This window comes from Anomaloglossus baeobatrachus, chromosome 5, assembly GCF_048569485.1.
Source record: "Anomaloglossus baeobatrachus isolate aAnoBae1 chromosome 5, aAnoBae1.hap1, whole genome shotgun sequence".
Classification (NCBI taxonomy): Eukaryota; Metazoa; Chordata; class Amphibia; order Anura; family Aromobatidae; genus Anomaloglossus; species Anomaloglossus baeobatrachus.
The window spans coordinates 205807157-205834868 of record NC_134357.1 but is presented as its reverse complement, the minus strand read 5'-3'; the positions used below and the strand labels follow the sequence as shown (position 1 = coordinate 205834868).

Sequence of the window (27712 nt, the reverse complement as noted above, 5' to 3'; positions counted from 1 at the left end):
CACCCCAATGTTTGTTACCCACTTTTTTATGAGCGCGGTGATACCTCACTTGTGGTCTGAAACCTTTGTTTGGAGAATTGGGAGGGCTTGGAACGGAAGGAGCAATATTTGAATTTTGGAAAGGAAATTTGGCTGAAAAAGATTGCGGGCACCATGTCGCATTTGGAGGACCCCTAAGGTATGTAAACAGCAAAAAACCACCACAAGTGACCCCATATTGGAAACTAGGCCCCTCAAGGAATTTATCTAGATGTTTGGTGAGTACCCTGAACCTCCAGGTGCTTTACAGAAGTTTATAATGTTGAGCCATGAAAATAAAAAATACAATTTTACCACAAAATTGTTACTTCAACCAGGTAGCTTTTTTTTCACAAGGGTAACAGGAAAAAAATCGCCATGAAATTTATTGCGCAATTTCTCCTGAGTTTGGTGATATCTTGTCCGTGGTGGAAATCAACTGTTTGGGCGCACTGCAGGGCTCGGAAGAGAAGGAGTACAACTTGACTGCAAAATTGGCTGGAATCAATAGCGGACGCCATGTTGCATTAGGAGAGCCCCTGAGGTGCCTAAGCAGTGGAGGTCCCCCACAAGTGACCCCATTCTGGAAAATAGACCCCACAAGGAATTTATCTAGATGTTTGGCGAGTACCCTGAACCCCCAGGTGCTTCACAAAAGTTTATAATGTTGAGCTGTGAAAATAAAAAAAATATATTTTTACCACAAAATTGTTACTTCAACCAGATAGCTTTTTTTTTAACAAGAGTACACGGAAAACTATCTGCATAAAATTTATTGTGCAATTTCTCCTGAGTATGCTGATACCTTATGTGTGGTGGAAATCAACTGTTTGGGTGCACAGCAGGGCTCGGAAGGGAAAAAGTGCCATTTGACTGAACAATTGGCTGGAATAATTAGCGGACGCTATGTCACATTTGGAAAGCCCCTAAGGTGCCTAAACAGTGGAGGTCCCCCACAAGTGACCCCATTCTGGAAACAAGACACCTCAAGGCTTTTATCGAGGTGTATATTGAGCATTTTGAATCCACGAATACTTCACAGAATTTGATAAGCTTAGGTTGCCATATTGAAATTTTCATTTTTTTCACAAAAATGTTGATTTAGCGACACATTTCTTACTTTTTCAAGAGGCAACAACAAAACGTGTACTCCACAGGTTATCTAATTTCTTGTGAGCGCAGGGATACCCCACATGTGGCCAAAAACCTTTGTTTGGATAAATGGGAGGGCTTGGAATGGAAAGAGCACCATTTGAATTCTGGAAAAGTTGAAGTAAATTGCGCGCACCATGTCACATTAGCAGGGTCCCTTGGGTACCTATACATCAGAAACCCCCCACAAGTGACCTCATTTTGGAAACTAGACCCCTCAAGGATTTTATTCAGGAGTATAGTAAGCATTTTGAATCCACAGGTACTTCACAAAAATGTTGCTAGTACACAGTGTCAGCCTTCCTGCAGAGATGTGAGTGTTGTCCACGGGAGAACGCAGCTGTCCATGCCCACGATTTGGGTTCAGGCTGCTGTGGACTTTGGCTCTATTCTACCTGCAGAAAACACTCATCTCCGCAGCATAAATTGACATGCTGAGGCTCGGGAAGCTGCGCCACAGGTCGGTTTATGCTGCAGAGAAAAGAAACACAGTGGGCACGGAATTTCTAAAAATCCTTCCACTGTGCTTCTACTGCACAACGCAGCGTTATGGACGCAGGGAAAACACTCTGCGCCCAAAACGCTGCAAACCCTCATTGTGGGCACACAGCGTAAAATGCTACAATGGATGAATGGATAGATGTCAAACATATATATAATGTCCACCCCCCTCTGCAGATTCTAAGCTGGCGCCCTTTAGTGCCTTTCATGTGACACTAAAGGGTGCCTAGCCTTGTATTTAGCCCAAAAGAAAAAAAAAGAATTAAAATAAATGACGTGGGGTCCCCCCTATTTTTGATAGCCAGCTAGGGTAAAACAGACAGCTGTAGCCTGCAAACCACAGCTGACAGCTTCATCTTGTCTGGTGATCAATTTGGAGGGCTCCCCAAGCTGGTTTTTTTTTTTAAATTATTTATAAATAAATAATTAAAAAAAACAAAACAAACGTGGGGTCCCCCCAAATTAGATCACCAGCCAAGGTGAAGCTGACAGCTGGGGTCTGGTATTCTCAGGATGGGAAGAGCCATGGTTATTGGACTCTTCCCAGCCTAAAAATAGCAGGCCGCAGCCGCCCCAGAAATGGCGCATCCATTAAATGCGCCAATTCTGGCGCTTCGCCCCAGCTCATCCCGCGCCCTGGTGCGTTGGCAAATGGGGTAATAAATGGGGTTGATACCAGATGTGTAATGTCACCTGGCATCAAGCCCAGCAATTAGTTATGTCACGGCGTCTATCAGATACCCGACATAACTAATTGACAGTAATAAAAAAAAAAAATTAACAAAAAAAATGTATTTGAAAAAACACTCCCCAAAACATTCCCTGATTAGCCAATTTATTGAAAAGAAAAAAAAATCCGCTGTAATCCATTTGGACGTCCCACGTCGATTCTGGACCTTCTAGAATATGGGGGACACGTTCAGGGAACGTATCCCCCATTTTCTAGGTGTGAGGACCCTCCATTTGAGGAGAGTGGGTGCAATGAATCTGCACCCACCCTCCCCGGGTCACAGCTGCAAAGTGCCGAGCAGCAGCAGCAGCAGCCAGCGTCCTGAACACAGGAAGCTGTCAGCTGCTCGGCACATGTGACCGGCATGCACTGTGAAGGAGCCGGAGGAGGGGGCCGCGGGGGATCAGCGCTCCGACAGGTATGTATGACACCGGGGGACACCGGAGGGGATAGGGGGTGACTTGGCAGGGCCTGGGGAGCAGGTTTCTGTCGCATGTGTTATGGCACATGCGACAGAAACCATAGGTAAGGGGGAAATGCGGCCGGCGCGCTGCTGTGATCGGCGGTGCGCGCGGCCATCTTGGATTTTCGGGAGGGGGTTGGGGGTCGGGGGGGGGCACTTTGGAGATACCGAGGGGACCGGAGGGAACCGAGAAAGAGATTTATCTCCCATCTGACATGTTTGATCATGCCAGATGGGAGATAAATCATTTTTTACCGGCGCGGTCATTTACTATAACTTGATGATCGGTATACGGTGTATACCGGTCATCACGTGACTGGGGACCGGAAAAACCGGCCCGAATCATGATCTCCAGGGTCTCAGCTACCCCCGGTAGCTGAAACCCCGGAGATTTTCTGACGCTGGGGGGCGCTATACACTTTTTTCTGCCCGCCGTTTTAAAACGGCAGAAAGGAATAAGTACCCTTTTTTGGTGCCGTTTTAAAACGTAACGCGGTCGTAATGGGGTTAAAATATAAGCTGTACTCCAAAAATAAGCTCTAGTTGTAATTCAATAAGGAAGTATCCAGGCTGCTGAAAAAAGTTAAAGACTACAGCAGGATCCTTCATTAAAAAAAAAAATCAGCCCCAAAAGAAAGCAGAAAAAAAAAAAAAATCACAGTCAGCAGATGGCAAGTGCCAACAGTGGATGGGCACTGGCACAGAGATTTGTGTCGCAGTCATGGCCCAGGTTGTTCCAGCTGCACTACACTGCAGCTTTCAGACTCACATTGGGTCCAGTATCCCTCCACTCACACCGACAAACAAGTCGGGACCAGTATCCCTTTGTACACATATACACAAACACACACAAACACACACAAACACACACAAACACACACAAACACACACAAACACACACAAACACACACAAACACACACACAGTCCCAGTATCACTCCACCCTCACTTGATTTGCGGGAGTGATACTGCTTCCAGCAAGTGGATCCAGGAGACAGCAACGCAGATTTGTATGTGAGAGCCCCTTCACTTTCCAACTCCATTGTTTAGGGTCTGGAAAGTGTGATTGTTTTTTTCTTGGGGGGGGGGGGTTCTGCTGTTGTTTGGGGTTAAAACAGTAGATGGAGAATGATAAATGTAAAAAATAGAAATTAAAATATAAGTTCTAAATAGCAATAAGCCATTAGATGGCACCACATACAATAAAGAACATATAAATAACTGTAATAATACTCAGTGGATATATTTCTTTTAAATATCACTAAAGACTAAGAACAAGAGGAGTACTCTATAATATATTCATGGCTATACCTCATTTGTGAATACTGAAGATTCAATTAACTTTTCTCCATGGTAATTGCTTTGATTTTTTTAAATCAAATAACTTTTTTTTATTAAAACAGAATACACACAACAGAATAACAAATTGGCATCCAATTTTAAGTTTATCACATCTATTACCCCTTTAACTCCCCCTCCCACACCCCGGCAGCAACACTTCTCCCCGATACTACATCCCATTTAGTACACACTTAGAATACCCTCCAACTGCAGTATAGTAACCATCCCATTCATCCCGACGTGCAGGAGGAACAACTAGTAACACAAATAAAACAAAACACACACATCAGAGGTATCCGACGGCTATCCCGATCCCAGACCAGTTTACTGGTCCATCACTCGTCCTATTCGCATTGCTGCCAGGGAGACCATAGCTTCTCAAACATTTTAACATTCCCCCTTCTTTCATACACTCCCCGTTCCAGCTGAAGAATACATTTCACCCTTTTAATGTACTCTCCCCTGGTCGGGGGGTCTTTTTTTAATCCAGGACCTGGCGATCAGCTTTCTTGCCACATACAGCAGCCTAGAAATGGCAATTTTCATAGTATTTTACACCCCAAGCTCCTCAACATATCCCAATATGCATATCAATGGTTCCCTGGGAAGGACACACCCATATGTTCTTCCTATCTTGCGGATAACCTTAGTCCAAAAGGAGACCAGTCTCGGACAAGACCACATTATATGAAAAATACCTGCGTCAGATCCCTGACACCTTGGACACTCCGAATTCCTTTTCAACCCCATTTTAAACATCAGTAAGGGAGACCTATATACCCGGTGAATCACGTATAGGTGAGATAGTCTGGCCGGTTCACTCATGGAAAGTTTAGGGACATACTCTAAGATACTCTCCCACACCTCCTCCGTTATCGGCCCAACTTCCTCCTCCCATTTAGAATTAGTTTTAATTGGGTAGTCTAAAAGAAAGGTATGTAATATATCTTTATATGTGTCAGAAATGATCCCTGTAAGGGGGGAGGAAGCATTACACACATACTCCAGCACCAGGTCAGTCTGTATGTCCACACTTTGTTTAGCCGCTTGGGCTGCAATCGCATGTTTTAATTGACTGTAGTGGAGCCAGCCGGACGCCGGCAACTGAAACTCACTCTGTAACTGTGGGAACGATTTCAAAATTCCTCCGTCCAATATCTGATGCATGTATATTACACCCTTGCGTCTCCATTCCTCAATATTCCCCATTTTCTGAATCTCCGGGAGATTACTGTTATCCCAGATAGGTGTAAACTTAGTTAACCGGGTCACCCCTCTCACCCTTTTCAGCCTATCCCAGGTCTTGTTTATAAGTGTCATTGTAGGAGACGTTCCACCCAGGATCCCCACCGCACCATCCTCTAGTCCCATTACCAATGGAATTCTACCCACTATGTATTCCAGCACTTCTTTAATGCCATCTTTCTCTCGATCAGACCAGCCCCTGAGGTGTTGACATTGCGCCGCCATATAATACAATTCCGGATTTGGGATTGCTAAACCCCCCCTCATCTTTCGGCCTTTGTAAAGTGTCTAATCGCACCCTAGGCTGCTTTTTACCCCACACCAGGTCCCTAAACAGCGAGTTTATCCCTTTAAATCTTTTCTTTGAAATACAAATAGGGGCATTGTACAGTATGTATAGGAGTTTAGGCATTACTGCCATCTTTAGTAAATTAACCCTTCCAACAACTGACAAATGTAGCTTGTTCCAGGCATCCACTTTGGCTCTCAATTTTTTAAGAAGCGGCCATAGGTTCACCTGTATGTATTTTTCTACTGGCAGAGATATCTGGATACCTAGATATTTAAATTCGTCCACACTCTTCAATTTGTTAGCCCCAGTATCATCATTTGTCCAGGTTACTTCCCCATCCACTTTAAAGAGGCTCGATTTAGACCAATTAATGGTCAGTCCCGAAACGTCTCCAAATTTCTCTATTATCTGTGTGGCATGATCCAATGAGGCTGACTGATCCCCCAAGAAAAGTAATAAATCGTCAGCATAAAGAGCTATTTTCTCCTCTAAATGCCCATACCTAAATCCATGGATCTCCTTCGATTTCCTAATGGCCGCCGCCAGAGGCTCTATTGCAATAGCAAATAGGAGCGACGAAAGTGGGCAGCCCTGTCTCGTTCCCCGATGCAACTCAAACGCTGAGGAGGTCATACCGTTAACTCTAACTTTAGCAGTAGGCCTATTATACAACAGCTGCACCCACTTTACAAACAGTGGGCCAAAACCCATATGTTGCAACACTTTCCACAGATACCCCCACTCAACACTATCGAATGCTTTCTGAGCATCTAGCGAAGCGAACACCCTCCGGCCAGGGTTGTCAGGCGGCAACTGTAGATTAAGATATAATCTCCTGATATTAGCAGCTGTCGACCTATTGGCCATGAACCCTGATTGGTCCATATGTATTAGGTTAGATATAACTCCAGTCAGCCGGTTTGACAACACCTTAGCCAGAAGCTTCACGTCCGCAGTTAATAATGAGATTCAGGCAATACACCTTCCCCCTCCGCCACCTCAAAGACTTTCAATAGTTTGGGTAATAGGATTTCTTCTAACTGTTTATAAATTTCAACTGGTAGCCCGTCTGCTCCCGGTGCCTTGTCATTGCTCATGCCATGCAGAGCATCCTCCAGTTCGTCAATAGTAATAGGTGATTCCAGTTTATCTCTATCCGCCACAGACAACACCGGAAGCTCACCTCGCTCAAGAAATGAGTCCACCTCTTCCACCCTCATCTCTCCGCTAGAAGAATATAGTGTGCGATAGAAATCTTTAAAGACCCCAAGGATCTCCTCAACCTCAGTGACCTGTGTCCCCTCCACCGTGTCCATACCATGCACAAATGAACTACTCCTTTGAGCTGCAGCTATGACCGATAATAGATGACCGACTTTTTCTCCCTCCTCATAAAAATGCAATTTTTGGAATGCCTGCTTCCTTACCGCCTTCTCCAAAAGCATCTTATTAACCTGTTCATGCGCCTGCCTAAGATTTTGATTTGCGTCCGTAGTATTACTCCGAATTGCTTCCAGCTCTGCCTTATTTAAGGCCTCCAGGCTATCTTTCTCATCCTGCCTCGTCTGTGTTTTACGTTTACAGATATCCCTGAACAGGAGCCCCCTGAGGTATGCCTTTGTAAGCCGTGCACCGGGGTGGGCTCTTTAGGATACAGCGAAGTCACGAACGAGAAATAAACTGCCCCAAAACTAGATTAACTAACAAAAGTGCTTTACTACAATTTGAATATGAATGCAATCAAAACAGGGGAAGACATTCAGGGAAAATCCACAAACACTCAGCGAAGAGGCTGAGACCCTTGTGCTATACAGGGTGGCACCTTACAACATAAGACTACTACAATATATACACTATATGTTACTTACAGGCATGACTGGATTTTCCAACCGCCAACCTACCTATTAATACCCTTAAATATGAAAAAAAATTGGATGGGTGTGAAATACAAGCCGCCCGCGGTATAGCACAACAGTTTACAAACTTAAAATAAATTTACTCTAACCCCCAATTGACTATTCCCCTGCCCCAATATCAATATAGTGCCCTTTAATGGAGGATTTGTCCCAAGATTCACCTTGAATAACCAAACAATTTACTATATACAACGGCTGCTTAGCAAAGAGCATAAAAACTTAAATAAATAACAGATATTTTGTTCAACACAAGTTCCCTCCTGGATGAGCTTGATTATGCCCTAAAGTCCATGATGGGTCTTAGTAACATCCAGGTGTGAGGTCGTTGTGGTCCACAGAGAAACCTCAATGGCAAAGATTTAAATAATGTAGTCGTGGAAACGCTGGTACCAAATGGTGAGTGTGGCAATAACTGTGGCTTGACAGGGTTACTATGCCTAACTAAACTAACTACAGGCCCTGCCTCAGTCTATTCTGGCGCCAAAGTGATGTGAGGTGCGTGCACGGTTACCCACCGCGATGGCACAGTGGGCCTTACTTATCTTACCGACCCGGGTCTGGTCTGGACAATATGTCTGAAATACGAAGACAGACGAGAGGACTCTCCAACAGATGACCAATACTGTTTGTAACTATGGCTGGTCTCCTTGACAACATCTTATCAACTTCACGATAGCTTCCTTTTAGCAATCTTCTCCATCTGGTAAGGATTCAGATACAGTCACGGTCAGCTCCACTCCGCCACAGCTCTGGTAAAGATGATAGATTTCTACTCGCAAATATTCTCTCTTCCTTCTTCTGCACGTCCTCTGTCTCTGTATTCATTCACTGCCAACTGCTTCCAAGATGGCCGCTGCTCTACTTCCTGTGATGTACTTTTTATCAGCCTGTAGCTCCGCCCCCATCTGAGCTACCTATTGCAGTCTTTCATCTGTGCTGAGAAACAGCGTCCTCTTATGGTTGAATGACATTTTTGTCCTTTATAGAGTATTATCACATTACTGACAGCTGCAGGTTATAAAGTTACATACAATAAATACAGTTCCCATTTATGAGACACAAATATATACGTCTAAACTATGCTTGTGAGGGGATACAGGGGCTTGCCATGCACATCTTTAACCAGGTACATATTTCTGGCCATGAACAATGGGAGCTGTTTCACCGTCTCACACCTTCATCGCATCCCATACCACCAGGGGACCAGTGCTACCCTCGTTGTGGATAAAGAATTCCCCGAGATCCCGTTCTATATTCCCCATAATAATATGACGGATCCATGCTGGATGAAGCTTCCACTCTCCCCTCCTTCCCCCTGTCAGGATCCCCCGTCGTATGGACACCAGAATTGGGCTATGATCTGAAATCACTCTTGTCAGATATTGCACTTCGCCTATCATTGCATCCATCAGATCACTAGCTAGAGCCATGTCAATGCAGGACAGAGTGTTATGTGAAGCCGAATAACAAGGGAAGCAGGATACCCTCCCATTCCTCACTAGCCAGGCATCCACCATTCCAAGTTCCCCAATAAGAGTGCCAAACGAAGTCATACAACTATCCTGGATACCTGGAGGTCTACTACTCCTATCCCAGTACAGATCTATCACATTATTGAAGTCCCCCACCAGTAAAAAAGGGATTACTCCGCCCTTCTCAGAGAACTCCCTTATCTCCCTTAGTTTGGTGCACATATATGGAGGTGGTATATATATTGCAGCTATACACATGAGTCTGCCAAATATTTTACACTTGACGGCCACACACTGTCCCTCTTTATACACATACACTTCTATCTCTTCATATTGCACAGAGTTATGGATCAGCAGTGATACACCCCTTGCATAGTTGGAAAAGGTGGAATGATAGGCCTTCTGCACCCATCTGCTATTTAAAACATGTGTTGTCTCCTTTGTTAGATGCATTTCTAGTAGACATATTACTGACAGGTTCTGGTCTTGAACATATTTAATTATTGCCGCTCTCCTAGACCTATCTGATAACCCTCTAATATTCCAACACCTTAATTTTATCCCCCATTATCCCACCCAGTAAAACCATCAAACCTTGTAGTATCTCCCCATGCTGCCTCTACCCTACCCCTTTCCCCCCTCCCCCCCTGCTCCCCTCCCCTCCTGCTGCCCACCACTTCCTGTTTGTGAGTACTCCCATGAAGCATCGGGTTTTCCAAACCTGGTCCATAATCCCTACTAAATTCCCCCCACCTCCCTCACCTTCCCCTCTTAGGCTGGAAACACATCTATGCGAGTAAAATCGGTCCAACTGGGCTGAAAAAACTCAGCTGATTTTAGTTCACGTTAAGTCCAAGTGCAACGCAAGTGCGATGCTTTTTCTGAATAAATGAATGATTTTACTAGTGTGTGTAATGCGTGTGTAATGCGTATTTTTTACTATGTCATCTGCCATTCAGCTCTGCTACACGGCCGCTGACAGCAGACACAGACAGCCATGTAGCAGAGCTGAATAGCAGATGACAGCAGACACAGACAGAGCCGCACGATCAGAATGAACTCGGGTGAACTTCACCCGACTTCATTGTCATGCTGCGGCTCTGTCTGTGCCGCGTCCTGATTAGCGGTCACCAGAGAAGGACGCACCGGTGACAGCTAATCCCCTGAGTGACTGAAGTTAGCAGCCCTCTCTCATAATCACCGATCCCCGGCGCGGCGCTGCACGGCGTTCACACTGCTCCGGCGGCATTTACTATTTTGAAAAAGCCGACCGCTCATTAAACAATCTCGTATTCCCTGCTTTCCCCGCCCACAGGTGCCTATGATTGGTTGCAGTGAGACACGCCCCCACACTGAGTGACAGGTATCTCACTGCACCCAATCACAGCAGCCGGTGGGTGTGTCTATACTGTGCAGTGAAATAAATAATTAAATAATTAAAACAAAACAAAAAACGGCGTGGGGTCCCCCCCAATTTCAATAACAGCCAGATAAAGCCATACGGCTGAATGCTGGTATTCTCAGGATGGGGAGCTCCACGTTATGGGGAGCCCCCCAGCCTAACAATATCAGTCAGCAGCCGCCCAGAATTGCCGCATACATTAGATGCGACAGTTCTGGGACTGTACCCGGCTCTTGCCGATTTGCCCTGGTGCGTTGGCAAATCGGGGTAATAAGGAGTTATTGGCAGCCCATAGCTGCTACTAAATCCTAGATTAATCATGTCAGGCGTCTCCCCGAGATACCTTCCATAATTAATCTGTAAGTTACAGTAAATAAACACACACACACACCTGAAAAAATCATTTATTAGAAATAAAAAAACACTAACAAATTCCCTGGTTCACCAATTTAATAAGCCCCAAAAAGCCCTCCATGTCTGGTGTAATCCAGGATGGTCCAGCGTCGCTTCCAGCTCTGCTGCATGAAGGTGACCGGAGCTGCAGAAGACACCGCCGCTCCTGTCAGCTCCATGCAGCAACTGAGGTGAGTATCGCGATCAGCTGAGCTATCACTGAGGTTACCCGCTGTCACTGTTGGAGGATCCAGTTAGAGTACAAGATATCAAGTACAAGACAGGAATTGTGGAGAACTCCGTAGGCCAAAATCGTACTACTTTTTTGCAAACAGAAGATGCTGGATATCTGAATAGTCAGAAAATGGGGTACGATAGTACGATTAACTCAGTCAACAGGTGTGCAAGGTGAATGCTTAGAAGCACAAGTGTGGATCAGGTCAGCATTCATTATTTCCTGAGCGGGAAGACATGGTCTGTAAATGGGTTGCTGACAGGAGAGCAAAGGTTTTGGTTGTGCGTAGGGCTGATATTTAAGAATTTGCCCATACAATGGCACCACAATTACAAATATCCCCAGAAGATTTCAAAGCATCCCAAAACTGGCAATGTTTAAAATGGAAGATACTGAAGTTATTAAATGTCCACTTGCATTCAAGTCCTTTGGTAATGGCATCAACTTCTCTCAATACCAACTTTCCAACATGATTGCTGTGAAGGAAACTGCAGTGTTTATGGACCATGCATCACAAACGACAATTGTTCATCGGGGCGCCGCCTCAGTCTACGTTCCTTCTACTGGTTATGAAGGTGTACGTGTCATCTGTATTTTGGCATTTCGTTTGGATGGAACTAAAGCCCCATCTCTAATCAGTACAAAGGGCAAGAAGTAAAAGACTGAACGTGCTTCAGATATTTATATTCTTGAAACCGAAAAAGCCTTTTGCATACAAGCAGCTATAAGGAAATGGGTCGATTTAATGCTGCTGCTTGTTTTCCAAGGTGGCCAAAGAGGCCTGATAAGGAAACTAGAGTATGATCTCCAGCACTTCAAAGAAGGTTAAAAATATTTATTGAGGTTCTATTAAAAAAGATCCATCGATCATGAAAACAGTGAGGGGGGACACATTAAGAGAAATCCAACATGTTTCAGCTAGTAGAGCCTTATTCAAGGATTTGGCAATCCTTGAATAAGGCTCTACTAGCTGAAACATGTTGGATTTCTCTTAATGTGTCCCCCCTCACTGTTTTCATGATCGATGGATCTTTTTTAATAGAACCTCAATAAATATTTTTAACCTTCTTTGAAGTGCTGGAGATCATACTCTAGTTTCCTTGTCCTTGTTCTGCCTGAGGCCAGGGCAGCTCCGTGCACCAACACCGATCCTGACCTGGACTTTAGGAAGGGTGAGCTGAACTACTTTTTCTATTTTCTGTCAAAGAGGCCTGATAGTCTGTGTTTCAGCCAGTACACACCATACTAAAGACATGAAGAACTTCTTTCATGAAAGAAAAATAGATCAAATAATGGATTCCCGCAGGAATGGACTATTTCCAAAGTCTTGATATTGCAATAAACAAGCCATATAAACATGGAACTTAATGAATACATTGAAAATAGAAAGGAGAGCAGCCAGCGTGGAAGCTTTGTGAAGCCTAGACTGCAAGACATTGTGACAGGTGAAGAATTTAAGGGAGAAAATCCCTGACAGTTTTGATGCCAATGTGCTACAAAGCAGGCTACATGGACAAGAGGTGCTCATTTAAGAAAAGTGCTATTGCTAAACATGAGAAATTGGGGCCAATGATTCTCAAGGAAATAGTCACAAGAAATTCATGATTGCATTCATGACCTGTAAAGTTATGATGATGTTCCAGAAGAGCACAGATAAAGCGGATGGCTATGGGCTGCCACCCCCATCTGCCTGGCTTTATCTTGACTGGCAATCAAAATACAGGAAACCCATTAATTTTTAAAAAAAAAATGCGTGGGCTCCCGCTGTATTTTGATCGCTAGTCAGGTAAAGCCAGGCAGCTGGGGGCTGGGATTCTCGGCAGCCCGCAGCCTCCCCAGGAAATGGCGCATTGTTTCTTAGCGTCATTTCCAGGCGCTTTACCCAGCACATCCAGTGGCCCTGGTAGCAGTGGCATGCTGGGTAATAAATGGGTTAATACGAGCTTTGCATTCTCCGATGGTCTATACAAAGTGAGAAGCAGAGAGAGCCATGTCAGCTCTGCTTCATTGCTCTGTACAGAGCGAGAAGCAGGCTGACAGTGAGGGTATGATTCCACTTGCGTCTCACATTGCATCACCCCACACGGCCTGATACTCTCCAGACAGGAGCGCCTCAGCTGCATGGAAATACATGCAGCTGACCCGCTCCTGTCAGGAGATTGTGCGCCATGATGCGATGCAACAGTCGCATAGTTGACAGTCAAAGTTAAGTTAACAGGACCTTCGATGATGTCATAGTCATGTGACCAGTCTGTAAGCCAATGTCTGTACAGCATTCACACCAGACTGGTCACATGGCCATGATGTCATGGAACGTCCTTTAGGCCGTGGTGCTTACTGGGGGGGGCACAGCAATGATCGGACGCGGAAGCAGAAGCGACTGGGAGACAGAATCTGCAGGACACGTCGCAGGACCTGTAAGTATGATCATAATGTTTTTTAATAATGTGCTTTTTTTTTTTTTTCTTTTACAGCCCCTGGACCCTAACTGACCTAAACTGTAACACGAGCTTCCGAGGAAAGCTCGTGTTCGGGATTGTGTATACAATCACTATGTGGTTGATACGATCCCTGAACTATACAGTTCGGGATCGCCCATCACTAGTTAAGAACTGGCTCAGTGATCGGAAACAATGGGTGGTTATTCATGGAACACACTTGAACTGGGTCACAGTTAAAAACCCCAATCACCAGAATTTTCCTATATAAGCTAAAGCCAGCAGTGCTATACTGGCACTATTCTGCTGATTCTATACATACCTTTAGTTGTCAGATTGGATGTATAGTTTTTGAAACACAAGCAAGTAAAATTTGTAAAATGTACAGCTTTTTGATTGGCAGCAGCTTTTGAATAGCTAATAGGTGGGGTGGGTTTTGATTTCCATCCCCCCTGCCTGTTTTTCCTCCCCCTATCTTTTATTTATGTTAATTCTATTATAGAAGCGTTTTACTAATATCTTCACTAAGTTGGCGTCGCAGTTGGCACCTGCGCATAGTGCTTATCTCCAGCGCCATCTTTGCTAAGATCATGTCACCTCCTTAGTTGAGTCTAGAATGTATGGGCTCCTTCCAGGCTAGTGGGCGTGACCGGCTTGGTTAGTGGGCATGACCAGCTTGGTTGGCGAGCGTGGCGATGTTTCCTCCGGTCTAGTATAATCATGCAAGTGGGGCTTTGCCCCCCATGCCCCTGCAACCCCACCGCCTGGGGTCTTAATAGCGGTTAGCTATTCAGCAGCTGCTACTAATCAAAAAGCTGCACATTTCACAAACTTTACTTGCTTGTATTTAAAAAACTATACATCCGAGCTGACAACTAAACGTATGTATACAATCAGCATGATAGTGCCAGTGTTGTAGTGGCTTTAGGTTATATAGGAAAATCCTGGTGACTGGTTTGTTTTAACAGTGGGGTTCCCCAGATATCAGTATTGGGCACTCTTCTTTTTAACATATTTATTAAATGACCTTTTAGAGGGCATTAACAGTGCAATTTCAAATATTCACAGATGATACCAAACTCTGCAAAATAATCAATATAAATGAGGATAATTTAATATTGCAGAAGGATTCATGTAAGCTGGGGGCTTAGGCTGAGAAATGGGAATTGAAATTTAATGTGGATAAATGTAAGGTAATAAACTTGGGTATAGGTAATAAAATTTAGAACTATGTACTTAATTATACCATTATACCTGTCACTGAAATGGACTTGGGAGTATGGGAAATTCAACTTTACAGACCAGTGTCAGGCAGCTGCTGCCAAGGCTAATAAAACAATAGGATGCATTAAAAAAGCATAGATGCTCATGAGAAGAACATAGTTTTACCCCTTTAGAAGTCATAGTGTGACCAAATTTAGAATACTGTGTACAATTTTGGTCTCTGGTGTATAAGAAGGACATATCTGAACTAGAGTGGGTGCAGAGAAGAGCAACCAAGGTTATTAAAGTATTGGGGGAATGCAGTACCAAGACAGGATATTAAAATTGGGTTTATTCATTTTGGAAAAATGAAGACTAAAGGCCACTTTACACACAGAGATAAATCTACAGCAGATCTGTGGTTGCAGTGAAATTGTGGACAATCAGTGCCAGGTTTGTGGTGGTGTACAAATGGAAGAAAATGTCCATGATTTCTCTGCAACCACAAATCTGCCAAAGATTTATCTCTGCGTGTAAAGAGGCCTTTAGGGCCGATCTTATTATAATGTACAAATATATGAGGGGACAGTACAGAGCTCTCTCTAATGATCTTTTTTACATCTAGGCCTGCACCGCTAACAAGGAGGCATCCACTACGTCTAGAGGAAAGAAGGTTTAACCCCTTCAGCCCCTGGGCGCTTTCAGTTTTTCAGTTTTGTTTTTTTTTGCTCCCCTTCTTCCGAGAGCCATAACTTTTTTTTTTTTCCCCGTCAATCTTGCCATATGAGGGCTTGTTTTTTGCGGGACAAGTTGTACTTTTAAATGCAACCATAAGTTTTACCATATAGTGTACTGGAAAACAGCAAAAAAAAAAATTCCGTGTGGAAAAACTGCAAAAAAAGTGTGATCACACAATAGTTTTTGGGATATTTTATTCACCATGTTCACTATATGGTAAAACTGATGTATCGCTGTGATGCCTGAGGTTGGTGCGAGTTTGTAGACACCAAACATGTATAGGTCTACTTGTATCTAAGGGGTTTAAAAAAAAAATCACAAGCTTGTGCAATAAACGTGGCGTACGTTTTGCGCCATTTTCCGAAACCCGTAGTATTCTCATTTTTTCGGGATCTATGGGTCAGTGACTGCTTATTTTTTGCATCTCAAGCTGACATTTTTAATGGTACTATTTTTGCGCAGAAGCTACGTTTTGATCGCATGTTATTGCATTTTGCGTAAAACTTGCGGCGACCAAAAAACGTAATTTTGGCGTTTTGAATTTTTTTGTCGCTACACCATTTACCAATCAGATTAATTGATTTTATATTTTGATAGATCGGGCATATCTGAACGCGGCAATACCAAATGTGTATATTTTTTTATTTTTTTAACCCTTTTAATTTTTATATTAATTTTTTTTTTACTTTTTTTTATTTTATTAGTCCCCCTGTAAACAGCAGACATGCTGACTTTCTGCTTAACTTGGCTCCGTGCCGAGTGAAACCTAAAGTGACTCGTGTTAGCTACAGGCGTCATCACATGACCCTGTGCTACCATGGCAACCACCGAAAGTCACGTAATCACGCACATGACTTCCGGTGGGGGCGACTGTAAGTGAAATTACTGTATTTTTCGGAATAAAAAAAATTTGGGAGGAAAATGGGGGGTGCGTCTGAAAATCCGAATATAGCTTTACCTGGGTCCTGTCTGTGCGACGATCGGGCGGCCGGGTACCTACGTGCAAGCAGCCGGTACCTGTGCTTGCGTGCGGGTGGCAGCTGGGTGCCTGCGCCTGCGTGTGGGCAGCAGTCGAGTGCCTGTGTGCGGGAGGCAGCTGACACTGACAGGCACCCGGCTGCCGCCCTCACACAGGCACCCGGCTGCCGCCCTCACACATCCACAGGTACTCGGCTGCCACCCGCACGCACGCAAGCACAGGTACCCGGCCGCTTGCACGTAGGGTGGGCGGGCAGCCTGCTGGCTGCCACTCTGTGCATGCGGGGCGGGCGTGCAGCAGATTACCCAGTTTGTCCGCAGTCCCAGTTTCAAATGATGGCGCCGGGAGCGGGCGCGTGCGCAGACGGAGCTCTTGGATGAGAGCTCCATCTGCGCATGCGCCGCTTTGGGAGCCTTCATTTGAACCGGGACCGCGGACACTGGGACACTCACTGCACTGGCCTGCTGCACAACTCCCCCGCTGCCGCCACCACGGACCCTGCGGCTTCTGCCACCACGGACGCCACCGCACCTGCCACCACGGACCATGCTGCCACTGACCCTTCGCGCCTGCCAGCACAACCTCTGCCTCCTGTGACCCTGCTTCACCACCACTGCTGCCCCCCTCCGGTAAGAGAACACTGCAATATAAGACGGATCCCATTTTTCTTTAGCTTTTTTATGTCTAAATTTGGGGTGCTTCTTATAATCCGGTGCGTCTTATAAGGCGAAAAATACGGTAATGGCTGCGCGCATATATATCTCGCTGCTAGACTTTGGCAGCGAGATGTAAGGGGTTAAAAGTTGCAGGTGGAAGTGATTCCACTTGTCACTTGCAGGTGCACATGTCAGCTGTTAAAAACAGCTGATATGTGCGCGGATTGCTGCGACCTGCCCACAGCAGGGGGCAGGGATTAACCTCACACGATCCATGACAGATATATCCGTTATGGGTCGTGAAGGGGTTAATCATAATCACAGATGCAGCTTCTTTACTGTAGGAACAGTAAGACTATGGAACTTTCTGCCACATGATGTTGTAATGGTTGATTCATTACCAACATTTAAGAGTCCTGGATGCCTTTCTTAAAAAAAATAATATTACTGGTTATGTGCACTAAATTCTGTGATGGAGATTTGATTCAGAAAACTGATTTGATTGCCGTATGTGGAGTCAGGAAATAATTTTTCTCTTAGGCCTGAAAAGCAGAGTTTTTCTCAGGCCATAATCGGATCGAGAAAACAATCACAGCATGCTGTGGGTGCAAAGCAATTCTGTTCCTCTCTCACCCATTAAAGTCTATGGAGTGAGAAAAAAAATCACATTGCACTCGCATTACACCGGTGTACCGCGAGTGCAGGGCGAGAATAGCAATAGCCGGCTACGGAGGAGAGAGGGAGATAAATCCCTCCCTCCTCTCCTCAGAGCCAGCCCGCCCCTCCTCAGAGCTGGCCCGCCCCCCCCGCAGCTGTGGTCTGATCGCACGATCGGACCTCAGTCGCAATCATACTCGCATGACACTCAGCTCCTGCTGTGCTGCCAGCGTGATCCGAGTGTCATGCGACGATTACAGTAGTCCCCGTGTGGCCCCAACTAGAGCTTACTATCTGCCCCAAGGTGTTTTTGCCTTACTCTGGATCAACATGTTAGGCTATGGGATCAACTCGATGGATTGAGGTCTACCTTCAACCTAAAAAACTATGACACTAAGAGAGTTGTACATACCTGTGAGGGAGTTTACTACAGATCTCAGGATTGTAGGGGGCTTGATCAATTCCATCAGAATATTAGACTCCGTGGCCAAAGGAAAGCCATTGTCAAGCATTTCTTCCAGCAGCTCGTACACAATGACCACATTTTCCTTCAGACATATCTCAGAGCATTCTCCAAAATAATCCTGCCAGACATATATATAAATATTACATAACCACAGCAGATATTAATATTCAGAAAATAACAAACCTTGGGCTCAAAGAGGATACAAACTTGTAGGAAAAAAATGTGTTTTGCATCACGCAGTAAACCTTTGTTTTCTTGTGCTGATGGAAGCTACTTTCCAGTAAAGAGGCCATAATGTTTAAAGTGGATCAGATTCCAGAGTTTATGTGCACACACCCTGTATGGAAGAGGAGCGCAACCTGCGGCCCAGAGACCATGTGGCCCACAAGTGTGTGCTTTCAGACATACCTGTTTGTGGGTGGCTACTTACATTTAGTTTTCATATCAGAGAAAAGAGGACAGACATCGGTCTCTGGACATAGCTTGTGTATAGTGGAAATGGAAAGTATTCAGACCCTTTAAATTTTTCACTCTTTGTTTCATTGCAGCCATTTGGTAAATTCAAAAAAGTTCATTTATTTTCTCATTAATGTACACTCTTGATAGAAAAAAAAAATCAGAAATGTAGAAAGTTTTGCAAATTCATTAAACAAGAAAAAGTGAAATATCACATGGTCATAAGTATTCAGACCCTTTGCTCAGACACTCGTATTTAAGTCACATGCTGACCATTTCTTTGTGATCCTCCTTGAGATGGTTCTACTCCTTCATTGGAGTCCAGCTGTGTTTAATTAAACTGATAGTACTTGATTTGGAAAGGCACACATCTGTCTATATAAAACCTCACAGCTCACAGTGCATGACAGATGAAATGAGAATCATGAGGTCAAAGGAAATGTCCAAGGAGCTCAGAGACAGAATTGTGGCAAGGCACAGATCTGGCCAAGGTTACAAAAGAATTTCTGCAGTACTCAAGGTTCTTAAGAGCACAGTGGCCTCCATAATCCTTAAACGGAATAAGTTTGGAACCACCAGAACTCTTCCTAGACCTGGCCATCCAGCCAAACTGAGTAATCGTGGGAGAAGAGCCTTGGTGAGAGAGGTAAAGAAGAACCCCAAGATCACTGTGGCTGAGCTCCAGAGATGCTGTAGGGAGATGGGAGAAAGTTCCACAAAGTCAACTATCACTGCAGCCCTCCACCAGACGGGCCTTTATGGCAGAGTGACCCGATGGAAGCCCCTCCTCAGTTCAAGATATATGAAAGCCTGCATAGCGTTTGCAAACAAAACATATGAAGAACTCCAAGACTATGAGAAATAGGATTCTCTGGTCTGATGAGAAGAAGATAGAACTTTTTGGTGAGAATTCTAAGCGGTATGTGTGGAGAAAACCAGGCACTGCTCATCACCTGCCAAAAACGATCCCAACAGTGAAACATGGTGGCGGCACCATCATGCTATGGGGCTGTTTTTCAGCTGCAGGGACAGGACGACTGGTTGCAATTGAGGGAAAGATGAATGCGGCCAAGTACAGAGATATCCTGGAAAAAAACCTCTTCCAGTGTGCTCTGGACCTCAGACTTGGACGAAGGTTCACCTTCCAACAAAACAACAGCCCTAACCACACAGCTAAAATAACAAAGATGTGGCTTCAGAACAACTCTGTGACCATTCTTGACTGGCCCAGCCAGAGCCCTGACCTAAACCTAATTGAGCATCTCTGGAGAGACCCAAAAATGGCTGTCCACCAACGTTCACCATCCAACCTTCGGAACTGGAGAGGATCTGCAAGGAAGAATGGTAGAGAATCCCCAAATCCAGGTGTGAAAAACTTGTTTGAAAACATTTTTTCGCATTACTTGGGCTGTGGCAGTGCCTGGCAAAGGATCCCCAAATCCAGGTGTGAAAAACTTGTTGCATCATTCCCAAAAAGACTCATGGTTGTACTAGCTCAAAAGTGTGCTTCTACTTAATACTGAGCAAAGGGTCTGAATACTTATGACCATGTGATATTTTAGTTTTTCTTTTTAAATAAATTGGCAAAAATCTCTACATTTTTGTTTTTTTCTGTCAAGATGGGGTGCAGAGTGTACATTAATGAGAAAAAAATGAACTTTATTGAATTTACCAAATGGCTGCAATGAAACAAAGTGAAAAATTTAAAGGGGTCTGAATACTTTCCGTACCCAGTGTATATGCCCTTGTTTCTCTCCATTGTAGCTGATGGCAACTAAGTTTACAATATGACCACATGGCCTTGTCTCTGGAGCGCTAATTGCAGTTTTCCTGGTTCTACTTTATTTTAGCAGACGTTAAAGGGAACCTGTCGGCAGAAATTTTGCACTAAACCTAAAAGATTCCCCTTCTGCAGCTCCTGGGCTGCATTCTAGCAAGGTTCCTATTGTTATTGTGCCTCCTTTTAGACCAAAATAAATACTTTATAAAGTGGTACCTTTTCCTATTCAAATCTTGTTAATCGTACACAGGGGCGGGCTGTCTGGTGTCCGTTATCCTGCCTCCTGCTGCTTTACGCCGTCCCCCATCGCTCAATTTCATACGTCAGTACGCCGCCCAGTGCGCCTGAAATCTCGCGCATGCGCTGTGCCACTCTAGCGGGACTGCACTGTGCACAGTGTGACCGCTGGTGACGTGTTGCGCAGGCGTGATATTATGGGCGGCGCTGTGATTTTCATCAGCAAGTACCCACCCATAATCTCATGCCTGCGCTTTCCCCTCTGCCTCCACCGTTCTCCGCAAGCGCTGGCCAGATGAATCACGTCACCTCTTACCAAGATGGGAAATGGCCAGCGCTTGCGCAGAACGGTGGAGGCAGAGGGGAAAGCGCGGGCACGAGATTAATGGGCGGGTACTTGCTGATGAAAATCACAGAGCCGCCCATAATCTCACGCCTGCGCAACACGTCACCAGCGGTCACACTGTGAACAGTCCCGAGAGAGTGGCACGGCGCATGCGCGAGACCTCAGGCGCACTGGGCGGCATCCTGAAGTATGAAATTGAGTGATGGGGGATGACGTAAAGCAGCAGGAGGCAGGATAACGTACACCAGACAGCCCGCCCCTGTGTACGATTAACAAGATTTGCATAAGAAAAGGTACCACTTTATAAAGTATTTATTTTGGTCTAAAAGGGGGCACAATAACAACAGGAACCTTGCTAGAATGTAGCCCAGGAGCTGCAGAAGGGGAATCTTTTAGGTTTAGTGCTGCTGACAGGTTCCCTTTAATGGCATGAACAAACATCTCCTATGCCGTAAATATCTGGGAAGGAAATACTTCTTTAGGCCTTATTGTGGTCACATATACAAGAAAACTGTAAGAGGGAAAATACAGCATGGATGAAACATATGGGTGCTTTATTAGCAGATATAACAATTTCTCCTGAGCCACCAGGGACCGATATGTGGTGTATAGAGAAGGCAGCTGCTGTATTTCTTATGTCCCTTGTACAGATACCCAAAGGCCTGTATTCTCACATTGCAGATTACAGAGATTTCTACTAATTTCTGTAGTTTTTTTCTGCAGCAAATGTGCTCCATGTGAACTCACCCTAGTAAGTTTCTTGGTGTTCTTGCTCCACAGCAATTCTATTTTCATACTTGACATAGCATGGCAGAGTGGAGGGACAGCAGTTGAAAACGTAAGTCATCACAAAATATATAAAACCCACACCCGGTAATAGTACTCAAACTTTACAATATTTTAAATAATTGAAGAATAGCCTGTAGAGACCTGAAAAAGAATATTAAAGGGGTTGTCTACTTTTTGGACAACCACTTCTTAAATGCCATAGTTCCCTGAGTGGATTGGGGATAATGAAAAAACCACGGTATTGGCTGCGCTGCTATTAAAGTTCATAAAGATGATGGTATTGTTCCAAAAAACTTTTTTTATTGCAAGATTATAAGCCACAACGTGTTTCGGGGGTTAAATGTTCCCCCTTCCTCAGGTAGCAACAATCATATGAAGTGGTATGCCTTATATATACATGAATATGTAGGTCCCCACACCCCTTGATTAATTCAACATATGGATCATAATGATCAATCAGCAGGGTTTTCAGGGACCTCGCCTCACAAAAATCAATTGTACATATTCACATTTGACAGCGATGTTCAAGAAACCACAAATATATTTTGTCTCAAGTATATTGTGATACCCTCATCATTAAAAAAAATCTTTTGAAATATATTTAAAAATTAATAAACATGAAAAAAACTCATCAAGGAAATTACTTTAAAAACAAGAAAATATGAAATTTAGATTTTGAGATTTAAAATTTACAAATGGAGGGTGAAAATGGATTGAATTAAATATAAAAAAAAAAAAAAATTATTTAAAAAAATTTAAAAAAAAAACAAAAAAAAAAATGTGACTATACGGTTCTAATACAGGGCTAAAATATTAATTGTTAAAAGTGAGAGTGATAGCTCTAAAAATCCATGGAATGGATCGCTAACTAAAACAGGTCATAATCCATAATTTATAGTGTTTGACATATGAAAAATACATTTGCTGAAAAGTAACTGCCTATATAGTAATTAAACCATATTTTAACCTCAATTTTATTTTATTTATGGTGCTAGTAAAAAATTATGCTCTATTTGATCTGCTCAGTCATTATATTGAGGCCTTCTGGATTCAAAGTGGCTAATTTAAATATCCAGAAGGATTCGCGTTCCACCAACCTCCAATACCTAGCTGTAACATCAGCCATAACCTGCTCAATAATCACCATTTTGACATTGTCTCTGTCTTTATCATGTTCCAATAAAAAATGCCTGGAGAGACTGTGGGTTACTATACCATGGCGAATATTGTATCTATGACCGTTTAGTCTATTGTGTACCATTTGCGTTGTGCGGCCTACATATTGTAGGCCGCACGGACATTCTAATAGATAAATGACATAGGAGCTGGTGCAACAGAGATGTTGCTTTATTAAGAATTCCTCTCCTGTTATATTTGATTTGAAGGATTGTACGCCATGTTTTAATGTTCTGCAGCATAAACATCGGATTTGTCCACAATGGAAATTCCCGACTGGTTTGTTAATATCTAATCCATTTTGAGGCAACAGAGTTTTTTTTAAAATTGTTGTTTTGCTAGGTGCGATTAAATTTTTGAGGTTTTTACTTCTCCTAAAAATAACCTGAGGTTTATCGGGTAAACAACCCGAAAGGATCCTGTCCCCTTTTAAAATATGCCAGTGTCTCCCTACAAGCTCCTTTACTTTACCATACGAATCACTAAAGGTAGTCACTAAACAGCTTTCGAAGGTGGTTTCATTTCCCTGTACTCCTATATTTGTCTTTTTCCCTTCAATAATATCCAAACATTTATCTTGATCCAATAGGAGGCTTCTTTTGTAAGCATTAGTCAATATTTTTTTCGGATAGCCTTTACTACTGAAGCGACTTTGCAATATTCTAGCTTCAGCTTTGAAGGAAGCAATATTGGTACAGTTCTTCCTGATGCGCCAATATTGCCCATACGGTATATTTTTTATCCATGTAGGGAGATGGCTGCTTGAAAATTCAAGATAACTATTGACATCCACCCTTTTAAAAAAGGTGGATGTTTCAATAGTGTCCTCCTCATTGAATTTGATATTAAGATCCAGGAACTGGATAGATTTCCGGGACATTGTGGCCGTAAATCTTAGCCCCCATTCATTCAGATTGAGTGACTTTACGAAATTTTGAGCACTTTCCTCAGAACCTGACCAGACAAAGAACCGGTCATCTATGAATCTACGATAAAATACCATGTTCTCCAGCGCTAGGGGGGACTGTGCAATATGAAGGGACTCGAAGCACCCCATATACAGATTTGCAAAACTGGGGGCAAATCTCGTCCCCATTGCACAGCCCTTCAATTGTCGGTAGGTCCTTTCCTCAAAAGTAAAGACATTGTGATGTAAAATAAACTCAATGATAATCTAACAAGGGAAGAGAGGCGTGCAATATATTCTCTCAAAAATAATCATGGATTGATAATAAGAAGTGCGGATAAAGGGGGAGGGGTGGTTTTGATGAATAGGGAATGGTATGTGGAGGGTTTGAAACAACTAGGAGATCTGGAATATTATGAGACCCTAATAGAAGACCCATCCCCTGAGTACTTCATTGTGTATAAAACTATGATTAAAAAGGCGGGTGAGGACATGATACTGAATAAAAGGGAGAGACAGTATCTGGACATTAAGCATTATTCAGTACCTTTTTATTATTTTCTCCCGAAAATCCACAAAAGCCTTACCAACCCGCCGGGAAGACCAATCATTTCTGGAATCAATTCTATTACGGCTAATTTGTCACATTATGTTGACTTTTTTTGCAAAAATATGTCGGCAAACTAGATTCACATTTAAGAGACTCCTCACACCTTATTAGGCTACTGAGAAAACTACCTGCCATTCCGAATGGTCTTTTTATTACATTGGATGTAGCTGCGTTATATTCAAACATTGATCATCAGTTGGGGTTGAAAAGTGTGGAATCCTATCTGGCAATGGATGACTCACTTCCAACCTCCCAGAGGGAATTTATTTTGAAATCCATTGAGTTTATTTTACATCACAATGTCTTTACTTTTGAGGAAAGGACCTACCGACAATTGAAGGGCTGTGCAATGGGGACGAGATTTGCCCCCAGTTTTGCAAATCTGTATATGGGGTGCTTCGAGTCCCTTCATATTGCACAGTCCCCCCTAGCGCTGGAGAACATGGTATTTTATCGTAGATTCATAGATTACCTGTTCTTTGTCTGGTCAGGTTCTGAGGAAAGTGCTCAAAATTTCGTAAAGTCACTCAATCTGAATGAATGGGGGCTAAGATTTACGGCCAAAATGTCCCGGAAATCTATCCAGTTCCTGGATCTTAATATCAAATTCAATGAGGAGGACACTATTGAAACATCCACCTTTTTTAAAAGGGTGGATGTCAATAGTTATCTTGAATTTTCAAGCAGCCATCTCCCTACATGGATAAAAAATATACCGTATGGGCAATATTGGCGCATCAGGAAGAACTGTACCAATATTGCTTCCTTCAAAGCTGAAGCTAGAATATTGCAAAGTCGCTTCAGTAGTAAAAGCTATCCGAAAAAAATATTGACTGATGCTTACAAAAGAAGCCTCCTATTGGATCAAGATAAATGTTTGGATATTATTGAAGGGAAAAAGACAAATATAGGAGTACAGGGAAATGAAACCACCTTCGAAAGCTGTTTAGTGACTACCTTTAGTGATTCGTATGGTAAAGTAAAGGAGCTTGTAGGGAGACACTGGCATATTTTAAAAGGGGACAGGATCCTTTCGGGTTGTTTACCCGATAAACCTCAGGTTATTTTTAGAAGTAAAAACCTCAAAAATTTAATCGCACCTAGCAAAACAACAATTTTAAAAAAAACTCAGTTGCCTCAAAATGGATTAGATATTAACAAACCAGTCGGGAATTTCCATTGTGGACAAATCCGATGTTTATGCTGCAGAACATTAAAACATGGCGTACAATCCTTCAAATCAAATATAACAGGAGAGGAATTCTTAATAAAGCAACATCTCTGTTGCACCAGCTCCTATGTCATTTATCTATTAGAATGTCCGTGCGGCCTACAATATGTAGGCCGCACAACGCAAATGGTACACAATAGACTAAACGGTCATAGATACAATATTCGCCATGGTATAGTAACCCACAGTCTCTCCAGGCATTTTTTATTGGAACATGATAAAGACAGAGACAATGTCAAAATGGTGATTATTGAGCAGGTTATGGCTGATGTTACAGCTAGGTATTGGAGGTTGGTGGAACGCGAATCCTTCTGGATATTTAAATTAGCCACTTTGAATCCAGAAGGCCTCAATATAATGACTGAGCAGATCAAATAGAGCATAATTTTTACTAGCACCATAAATAAAATAAAATTGAGGTTAAAATATGGTTTAATTACTATATAGGCAGTTACTTTTCAGCAAATGTATTTTTCATATGTCAAACACTATAAATTATGGATTATGACCTGTTTTAGTTAGCGATCCATTCCATGGATTTTTAGAGCTATCACTCTCACTTTTAACAATTAATATTTTAGCCCTGTATTAGAACCGTATAGTCACATATTTTTTTTTTGTTTTGTTTTTTTATATATTTTTTTTTTTTTTTTTTTATATTTAATTCAATCCATTTTCACCCTCCATTTGTAAATTTTAAATCTCAAAATCTAAATTTCATATTTTCTTGTTTTTAAAGTAATTTCCTTGATGAGTTTTTTTCATGTTTATTAATTTTTAAATATATTTCAAAAGATTTTTTTAATGATGAGGGTATCACAATATACTTGAGACAAAATATATTTATGGTTTCTTGAACATCGCTGTCAAATGTGAATATGTACAATTGATTTTTGTGAGGCGAGGTCCCTGAAAACCCTGCTGATTGGTCATTATGATCCATATGTTGAATTAATCAAGGGGTGTGGGGACCTACATATTCATGTATATATAAGGCATACCACTTCATATGATTGTTGCTACCTGAGGAAGGGGGAACATTTAACCCCGAAACGCGTTGTGGCTTATAATCTTGCAATAAAAAAAGTTTTTTGGAACAATACCATCATCTTTATGAACTTTAATAGCAGCGCAGCCAATACCGTGGTTTTTTCATTATCCCCAATCCATTCTCCTTCTCCTTCCTGGAGTGCACGGGGCTGCTGCAGCTATTTCAAGACTATGCCTGAATCACATCAAGCCTCTGAAGGGCCGGTGAGTCACCGGCATCTTTTCTACGGGTCCGTCCACCACAGAGGAGGAGCTGCAGCTCAGCGCTGGTCTGACGGCTGTGCTCTCCATGTGGGATATCGATCGTGTGAGCAGCGGCCTGAGCTGGAAATACTGCGGGCTGGAAAGGACGAGATCCCCGCTGATGCCATAGCGGTACACCGTGGACCTCCCTTCGGCTGTCTCCCCAGTGTTGTACCTGACGTACAACAGGATCAGGTGAGTGTGACCATCACACTGCACACGTAATAAGTTATCATTAGATTTTACACAGGAGCGCACCCTCTTTTTCTTTTATAGTTCCCTGAGTAAAATAAAAAAAGCTTATACTCGCCTCCTACAAATTTCAGTGATTTTGTTGCCAGGTCTGCCAATACTTGCAAATTATTGTGATTTCATGTGAGCGCTGCAGGTAATCAGTGCTTGCTGATCAGCTGCTGCGCCTCAACATTTCATCAGAGCGGACGTCCACTCTGCAGAAATAGTAAGACTGCAGCCGGCGAGCAGCTGCCGATTGCCTGCAGCACTCACGACATAACATACAAGCATTGCTAAAAATCACTGGAATTGCACCAATGTTTCCTCAATTCTGAACGATTTCTTAATGCTTTAAGT

General features: G+C 43.2%; 1 protein-coding gene across 4 annotated transcripts in view; it reads right to left on the bottom strand.

Annotated features, from left to right (window-relative positions):
- Nucleotides 1-27712, bottom strand: part of AP3M1 (adaptor related protein complex 3 subunit mu 1) — a 215644-nt gene that overhangs the window by 110215 nt on the left and 77717 nt on the right. For all 4 annotated transcript variants that reach the window (XM_075347322.1, XM_075347324.1, XM_075347325.1 and 1 more), the window contains one exon: nt 18243-18414. In XM_075347322.1, coding sequence (XP_075203437.1) covers nt 18243-18414 — 172 coding nt within the window. The remainder of the gene's footprint in view (nt 1-18242; nt 18415-27712) is intronic.